The 9,416-nt window shown below is 35.7% G+C and overlaps 1 protein-coding gene across 1 annotated transcript in view; it reads left to right on the top strand.

Moving 5' to 3' along the window:
* Positions 1 to 7,261, top strand: part of LOC111270324 (uncharacterized) — a 9,574-nt gene extending 2,313 nt beyond the window's left edge. The window contains exons 2-6 of the mRNA XM_022850490.2: positions 2,206 to 2,416; positions 2,754 to 2,918; positions 3,462 to 3,550; positions 3,842 to 3,965; positions 4,664 to 7,261. Coding sequence (XP_022706225.1) covers positions 2,206 to 2,416; positions 2,754 to 2,918; positions 3,462 to 3,550; positions 3,842 to 3,965; positions 4,664 to 4,792 — 718 coding nt within the window. The 3' untranslated portion in view covers positions 4,793 to 7,261. The remainder of the gene's footprint in view (positions 1 to 2,205; positions 2,417 to 2,753; positions 2,919 to 3,461; positions 3,551 to 3,841; positions 3,966 to 4,663) is intronic.
* Positions 7,262 to 9,416: the final 2,155 nt, after the last annotated feature.

Raw genomic sequence — 9,416 nt, 5'->3', positions numbered from 1 at the left:
AATATATGAGACAACTGCTACCGCAAGACGCTTTCCCTTGCCTGTCAACTTTGCGCACCGGTGGGTTATTTTCTGCAGGCGACGCCATGAAACGCACGCGGCACAATCAAGCCGCGTCGTTTGTCGGGACTTATTAATAAGAAGAACAGCTTATGATTCGATTTTATTGAGTTTTTCAAAATAGCAACGTTTAGATATGCTAATTATGAGTTGTAGTTGTGTGCTACCTTTATTGAGTCTATAACAAAAGCTTTATTCCAGGTCCATTCTAAACGCCGTGTGGAACCTGGTACTGAAATCGTCTGGCTGTGGCATTTTAAAGTTAATGTAGTTTGCTTCTACGATAGGACTTTAGGGCTCGACTAAAATGAGGCGGTGGTATTGATTGGATAATTTTAACCGATATTGGCTGTTATTAAGCGAAAAAATACGCAGAGTGATGCGTGTCCTACTACTGCATATAGTGCTTCATCAAAAGAGTCGCAACAAGAGGACCGAACGTTTTTTTTGGCTAAAAAACGTTTGGTCCTTTTGTTATGCGTTTTTTTTGACGACGTTATGTAACGCCTTTTTGTAATTGTTGTTAAAAAGTATTTTCTGTGGACTGGCCTTTTATACTGCGCTCAAGTAAAATATTTCTGTATCTTATTGAAATAAATTAATTTTATCTCTCTACTGCCGGAGTCGAGTGCGAACAACAGTTCCTACTTGTCAGTTTTTTTCAAGCTATCTAAACAGATGGTATAACTTCACTTGTGTTTTTCTCAACGCCGACATTATTTCTATTACAAAAGATAAACACTGATGTAATGTTTTACGTGGCTCTTCGATGACAAGTCTACTCTTGCTTACTTAAAATATATACCATATTTCCGACTGATGGTGGCAACCGTACTTCCTTTTACCTTATCCAACCTATGGTGATATCTAGAGCTAACTATTGTCTTAACTCTTCTTCTTTTACTTACGCTTAGAGATTCTTCCTGCCTGAAGAGAGAAGACTCGCCTCTTGAACGTTGACGTATATATCATCGTCAGTATAGGAGATTATTATATATTCCTACGCGTTACTACGATCTCGAAATCTAATTAATTGCATCAACAGGTGTGTCAAGCACGTTGATTTGGGCTCATGAAGCTGTCTATGGGAATCTGACTATATGTTTACAAGTGGATTCGCTCCAATATCTATAGCATGAAAATTGAGCTTAATTTCAGCGAAATTCAACAACATAAGCATTTAGATTAACACGGTCCTAAAACTGTTGCCATTAGAAATACCAGCGTTTCACTAGAAATTGAGTTAATTTTTATTTGATGATTTATTTGAAATAGAAACCGTGGCCTTTATGTGATTTAGAGAATAAATAAGAAGTTTTGTAGCACTGCTTAAATGGACAGCTTTTTTTTGTTTAAGGCGAATGAACCTGTCCTTCAACTAGTTAGCAGCAGTAGATGTACAGTTTCTTAAAATCAGTCTAGATGATTGTTTTAAAATTGGTTAAAAGATCCGCTATATCCTGGCGTGAAGAGTTATATTACTAGTTGTCTAGTCATTGTATCGATTAATATATTTGAGAAATTATTTGTTGACCCAGATTTTAACCTATGATCTGCGAGCTTCGTATGCGAAGAGTAATTGCGGCCTTGCTCGAAATGATATTTCAATCTACGTTCGCATCATATCAGGAGCGAATTGAGTGTAAAATTTGTTGAAACGTTTAAGAGTTGAAAAATGCGCCTACGTGGAGAACGCGTAGCGCACTACAAAAACGATGTTGGATATATATATCTAATATAACTCATTAGGTATTTAACCTGAGATTATACATAATAATTGTCCTTTCTTTGATAATGAAGACGAATTGATAATATTAAGCACAATCTGTAAGCGCTTGGTGGTGGCTTTGGGCTAGTCGATATCATTTGATAATTAAAATGTGCTTCCGTTCAAAACTTGCAACATATTGCGATCAACCGGCGTTTTACATTAAATGTAAAAGAGTATAATTAGAGACCTTAAAACTTGCACTACAGTCGTAGAAGACAGAAAAGTAAAGCGGCGTAAGGCATATGTGTATCATTTAACAAAGACGCCTGACCCATTACGCGAACGTGGTTTTACGCGCTTGTATTTTTATATCAATATTTGACAGTATCAAATTTCAGTATTCAGTTTTGTATTTGTGTTTGACTATGAACCAGGTCAATCTGGGTCGTTCAGGAGCAGGGTGAAAAATGTCCGAACAAAAGAGACGAACATTGTACTTACTTATTCTCAATATGCCACCATAATTGGGAGCTTTTTAACCTGTGCGCGAACACAAATACCGCTTGTGTCAAACAGGGAAATCAAACAACTGTGCTGGGTGACACCGCACCCACTTTGAGCTCGATTGATGATCAGCGTTTCCATGTAAGTAAATGTAATGAAATATCAGGCATAAAACCACAAGCTAACTTGAATTACAGAATAGCTATATTTAAACAAAAAGCCTTAAAAATTATAGAACTCCGCACGTGATATGAGTTAAATAAACGAAGCCATTTGTTAGTATTTGCTATAAAAGCGTTTAACGAAAATTAATAATAAAAACTATTTACCAGTATGACCATATTTAATAGTGATGAGCTAGAAACAGAACATTACATCGTATTTAAGAACCCCTTGCGTTCGTGTAAGCGTCTGCAGAAGTTCACAAATACCTCAAAGTTCTGTTCCCCACCTTAAGCTTATCTTATATTTGTTTTAGGTGGTCTATGTCGCTAACCTATCCAATGATAATACATCAAAAACAACGAACACGATCATTGAGTTCTTATGTGACCCGAAGCAAACCATTGGGGGAACTCAAGGAGCAGTCGAGAAAATTATAGTCGCCAGACTCACTGCAGATATACCAAAAGTAGCGAATGGGGTAAATAAATACACATATTACGCGTCATCGTTGAAGTCGTACGGGCGACGTCCAAGAAAGGATCTGCACTTGATATGAGTTTTTAATTTAGAAATTATGAATCCTTTTTTTGTTAATTTTTTTTTATGATACGAATGATTTTACAGCTCTGCTTTTTTGATAAAAATTATTTTTGGTTAGTCGTTCGGTTCTGAGGGGCCTACAATATTAATTTACTGTCTTGAAGGGTATACAATATTAATTTATCTTCCTGAAGTAAAATACTCGGTTCTAAATTCTGTTATTTTCTACTGTGCAATAAATCGGACATAAATTAGACCTAATCGTCACGCTGTATAGCCACAGTTATCTGTTCTATTGTTGTTTCAATTCTGGAGCGCATTTTTGTGAATATATATAGTAATGAAGTGTAAAATTAATTAAGTAATGGCGGGAAAGCCTCGATAATTTACTTGCTTACTAAATTTAAAATAAACAAATCACACATACTTTCAAGGTAGATCAACGTCGATTAAAGTAAGAATATGGATATGTTATTTTTAGGCCAATTTCGTCGTGCGGTACGCCGGCGCTTGCAAACAGACGGAGTCAAAGCCCAGCAGAATGGGGCCAGGTGGCCAGCTCTTTTCCATGTATGTGACCACGCTTTATCATCATAAAAAATAAATCGAACAAACATTTTTTTAAAAAAAACAATTTAGAAAATGCAGGTGATGTACCTTTGACAAGCACTCTAGTATGTCAGTTTAGTAAAAATTATCTATGGACTAACGTGAGACTAGTAATAATGACAAACGAGTATTCTTTAAACATCCCGAGGCGAGGCTCAAGTGTGAACTCAGTATGACAATTCGTAGTTCAATGGAGCCTTCTATAAGGTATCTTTATATAAAAATATTCAAAATTATATGTATCATCTATAGGCTTCTGGTGATAGGAATTCTGTACTTTGGAGGAGGTGCGGTGTACAAACATGTGAATGGAGCACGGGGCGTTGAGCTACTCCCTCACCACTGGTTCTGGACAAATCTCCCAAATCATGTTGTCGTGAGTATTTTTTTATCATAGGATACCTTCAATAGACGCACAGATTCATTCAAACCTTTGGGTATCCTAGTATGTCATTATTTTCCACTAAAACGTTTAGGATGCATGTAGTGCAAGTACTGGCTATGCTGAAGAAATAAACAATGATTCACAGTAAACCTATTCCGCCTTTAGATTCGGTAAATTGGCATCTCTATATATATATATGACGGTTCCTTACAAATACAAATACACTTTCGAACAATCGGTTATCGGCTAAGCTGTAGTGGCCAATACAATGAAAATAAAAATGCACATGCATAGAAATTACGAGCGTAAATTAACATGATAAATATGAAAAGCATTAAATGAAGGCGGATCACTGCTGCCTATTACCGCATGTTGAGCTTTTTAATCGTCACAATTTTTACATTGGCATTTCACGAATCATTCTAGGATAAGATTATTATTTATAATAGATCTCATAATCATTTAGAAAATAGTTGCTATAATTTGTTGAAAATTATTATATGCAGTATCTGGTCTGTTTTTAGTACTTAGCTTCATTGAATCTCTATGTTCATAATTAGTCAAAAAAAGCGTACCACTTTGTTTATTTAAAAAGAACTTTAAGTGTGTGTGTGTATAATGATTGAGTTAAGTAGACTTAGGTTCGGTTTGTTCATGATTCTCTCTGTTTGCATTTGATTGTCTATTAGGATGGCTGCTTATTCGTCGTACGAATTGGGACCTGTCAGGGGCGCCCGTACTACAATCAAAACCCTGATTATGGTTCAACTTCACCAGCGGGGGTATCCCCCACGGGCCGGACATATGAATCCTTATAGTCGCGATGGTTGTATGTTTAATGCACCGATTTACGCATTCTCACACCCAAAGAAGTTATAATGTACCATCACGATGTTGCCTTCAAGTATGAAGTGATACGGTATGATTGTAAACATTACTATATTTTGTACTTAACTAGATAGGAACTGCATTGTGGGCTATGGCTTAGGCTGAATATAATTACAACTGTAATTCCTTGCAATAAACGTTAGGCTTAAATGCTTTACAACTATTTCTGTACAGTATGAAACCATTAACATTGTCAGTGTTTGAAGTTGACCGGAGATGCCTGCTTGCGATGGCTCCATCTAACCTAATCTATCAATCGAGTTAGCGTTGATTTATGATGAGTTAATGCAATTGATTTCATGCAGTAATGGTTTTTTAATAATAAAAATTAATAATAAATAAAAATAAAAAATAACCATAAATTAGCGCGCAGTTATTAATAACTTGGTGCGTATATTACTAAACTCTGTCCGCTTTTGATTAAGTAGAAGTTGCTGCTAATGCTTAATTAATTAGTTGTCACACAAGAACCCTACGTGAGAAAATCGGCCGGTTTGTTTACCTAAATCTAAGCGATGAATTAAAACTGGCTCGAAATCGTATCGCGTTATCTGCATTTGCTGTACTAAGCACTAATACTTCATAAGCTGTTTTCACTTTTGTAGGTTTCTTTTTATCAGAAGCCATCGCCTGCCATAAGTGAACTATGTGCGACCATTACTGCTTAAACCAAAGCCATATTATAAGCCTGTTCAAGAGAATCAGACCTGATTAGTTTTGAAAAGTAACTTTTTGTGGAGGATGTTGAAAAGCGTTGTTTCCTCATTTAGAATGCCACACAAAATAAGTCTATCAGAACTGTCTGCAGTGATAATTATATTTTTACTCACTTTATCCTTGTCAGTTGCGACCTATGCGAACAGCGAAGTTGCTCTGTTCAAAACTGCAGAAATTGATTAGCGGATTGCTACTAGTATTCAGAGACGAAGCGTTATTTAGTATACAAATACCAAACGTGCCCGGAAGTATGCAATAACTGCGCGGAAACTACGTAGAGTATAATGCCAACGTTACATATGCGGGAATATTTTGAAATCTCATCCAATCTGCTTTTTCATTTTCCAATGTGTTGTATTTTCATTGGGATATAAAAACTATATATAGAAAGCTCATGATAAAGTTTCTCACCTAAAAAACAAAAGAATGTAACTAAGCTTAGCGTGCACCTACCCGTTCTCAAGCGTTTTCCTAGAATTTCATGTATTTTATTAGAGTAAGTACATACGAATAAGAGCACTTCTTCACAACAGAGTCGAATGAAGTGCTCAGCTGGTAAAAAAATTGGTTAGACTAGTAGTAGTTTTATTGTACTTACTGATACGCGGCACCTAGTGATACTCTGTACTGTGTATATTATTTTTATTAGAGAGAAGAAAGGTTGACTTTGTGTTCTTTTACGTTGTTCTCTCAAGCAGTAATTGCGATCCCCTGCGCAGCTTTGATGGATATTTAGGCTATAGGTTACCTCTATAGATCAACGTCGGATTTGAAAAATGGAATGTAAGCACGAGAAGCCTTTGCATTGTCATAAGATGTATGGATGATTTTTTTTACATATACAAATGTTAGACCTATGCATACGAAGACATCGCGAACCTGTACATGATTATGACATGGAAGCTTATCTAATGCGGCTAAAAAACATTTACAGCTGTCTTGAAACTGTAAGTGTAAACGTGCGTGATAGTGCGTTCACAATATGTATTAGACCGAGTTCGACAAAAAGCAGTTGCCACCGATGGCGTCTTCTCTAGCAATGGTTGTTCAGGTGGTGACCAATGATCCCGGCTACGGCTGGCTGCCAGTGACAAAAAGTACTATCTATAAAAAAAAAGACTCGTTAACTTCGAATGTATGTGCCAGCTAAGAATAATGTAATTCGTCATTTACTCAAATTAAAGCTATCCACGTAAATGCTTATTCTTATGTGATAGGGTTAGCAATCGAAATGACATGTCATACATAATATAAAGAGGTCGTGTACAGAGCGTTCAACATTGAGGGGTAGCTACGATGAAACTGTAAACAAGTGCAGGGCCAATGAAATGATTGATGGTACGAAACAAAACCTAAGACTATATGTTGTATGATGGAATGAGGTGTTACTTAGTGATGGTCGCGTTTGAAGCTGTTCTCCTATAGATGCGGTTGTAGTAAGATAGCACACCTAATAACGACTCATACGGAGGGCAGAAGATATTTATGCCTATGTAAATTAGTTGTTGAGGTTGAAGTATATATGCCAAAGTGCAATCAAATAGTATAATGTGTCTCAATTGTCTATATTTAAAACAAGTCGAATTGCAATACAATGCAAGTCTAAGTGAATACGCCTAGATCATTCATATCATCAAGTGAAGTAGTAAAAATATGCTCATAATAAATATTCTTGTTTCATATGTGTTGTATGAGCTGTTCATTTAAGGGTGACCTAAATGTGAGAATTTTAGTTTCAGACAAATAAGTGATTTTATATTAGATTGTGCGCACGAGATAACGAACAGTCCAATGAAGAGTAGTACTAGTGAGTAGCCCACATACGTAAGGATTTAGAATTGTGAGCTTTCTTAAGTAAAAGTTGACATGTAGTTTTTTCAATTCTATAAATATTTCAGCATGTATAAGTTGAAAAACTGTAGTTTCATTTCGTTCCAATATATAAATTAATGATTTATTTTACTAAAATTTACTGAAAAGATATGTTGTCTTTTGAGTCAGCTAATATAAGTAGCTAATACATCTGTAAAATCTGCCCTAGAGGCCACAGATAACCGTGCAATTTGGGTATGTAAAATGTGAAAGCCTTTGTTCTACTTGGGAAAGCTACGGAACAGTTGTGCACTTTATGAAACATATTGTAACCAAGAAGCCTCAGTGCTTCATGTTTCGGTTACACAAACTATTAAGTGTCTTTTGTAAAGGTGAAGACGTTTATTTCACGCTTGCAAATACAAATACAAACAAATACATCACCTAGAACCCATAATATAAAACATTATAGTAAATATAAATTTAGATACACGTTGCTTCTTTTGCAATAGCTTAAATTGTGTACGTTTATGCACAGTCTAAAGTCTTGTTAGCAGAAGTCGCAGGCGTCCTTGAAGGAGATTAAGTTCTGCCGCAGATCGTCGATTTGCGGTTATTTCTCACTAGCATTAGAATATTCCTGTAGCATGTTGGTCTCTGATTAACTCAGCAAAGTCATATTTAATATATATCAATTACAATGTCGCAAAGTAGAAATTCAAATACTCATCTTCTTAAAGTGTAGTTTACAACATGTAGCATAATACGCTTGTGTTTATATTCAACCGGAATTTGAGCTAAGCATTCCAATGCAACGTGTTACAGTTATTTTGATGTACCAGCTACACCGTGTGCCCAAAACAGACATTTAAGGAAAATAGTCATAATGGCTTAAATGGAAATACTCATTGTGCTTCTTATCGAGTCCCTCGAAGGGCACATAACACATCTCAGCTACCTTTACTTTTTTTAGAAAAAAAAAAGTAGTTTTGTGAATGAACCTATTATTCAGACGTCATAGTTTCTTTCCATACATATCCAAGTGCTAAAATCGAAATGTAATAGAAGGCTTTTTTTTTTTGGCTACAGTAAAGATGATCATAAATTTGTATCCATATCAATACGATACCATATCAGTGCGATGTTCATAAATTTGTACACATACAAAATGTATACCTCTGTTTAATCAGAGAGTCGGAACTATATGCATGTTTTAGGACACATAAGGCAAAAATTACGGATCGTGTAGTATTATTCTCTTGAATTTCTGGTGAAATTGAGCACATACTATGTGCCGTTTATACTTGTATTTTCGATATATTTCCTGTATTCCCATATGTTTAAATACGTACATAGTATGTTTAAAATCTGGGATGCACAGTTACTAATTGTTATGCACTTGCTTTCCTAGTAATAGTATATTTTAATATAACTTTGTTCCCGAAGCAGTTTTTCATATAGGCACAGAATAAAACTTTAAATAAATAATCGTAGTTAAAGAGTGCCGCAGAATCACGATCAATACGAAGTAATTGAGAGCATCAAGTCGCGAAATATATGCGTTCTCGATAATTCATAATATCGCGATACTTTGTTTACGGTGGGATATATAAGTAAATCAACTATAAACGTAAGCAGTTTATTTTGTATAACAACAGGAATTTAAAAACAGTTGTGAAATTCTGGATACACATTGATGCAGACTCTCCACGTTGTGACCCCGCAGAACGGCCTTTCTGAGACCCTTCTATTTACCAAACGGACACGCTAGTGTGTAGAGAATATTGCAGATGAACAGTTGATGTAGAAGGTGTAATTATCGGACCTGACAACAAGGATGCTCGTTCTAGATTTTCTGGATGATGTGCTACTTTTTTGTGATAACAAAATCTCTAAAGCGTAATGCATTAATGAGTTTTATAGTTGAAGCTGTGTTAATATAACCGTGTCATCATCGCGTTATACCCTTGTCGTACACCATTTACGAATTAAACATGGCACAATATTATAAAGCCCTTAGGTTTG

The sequence above is a fragment of the Varroa jacobsoni genome, unplaced genomic scaffold (assembly GCF_002532875.2).
Source record: "Varroa jacobsoni isolate VJ856 unplaced genomic scaffold, vjacob_1.0 scaffold_1463, whole genome shotgun sequence".
Classification (NCBI taxonomy): Eukaryota; Metazoa; Arthropoda; class Arachnida; order Mesostigmata; family Varroidae; genus Varroa; species Varroa jacobsoni.
The sequence above is the reverse complement of the archived record's forward strand: the minus strand, read 5'-3'. Positions and strand labels throughout refer to the sequence as shown.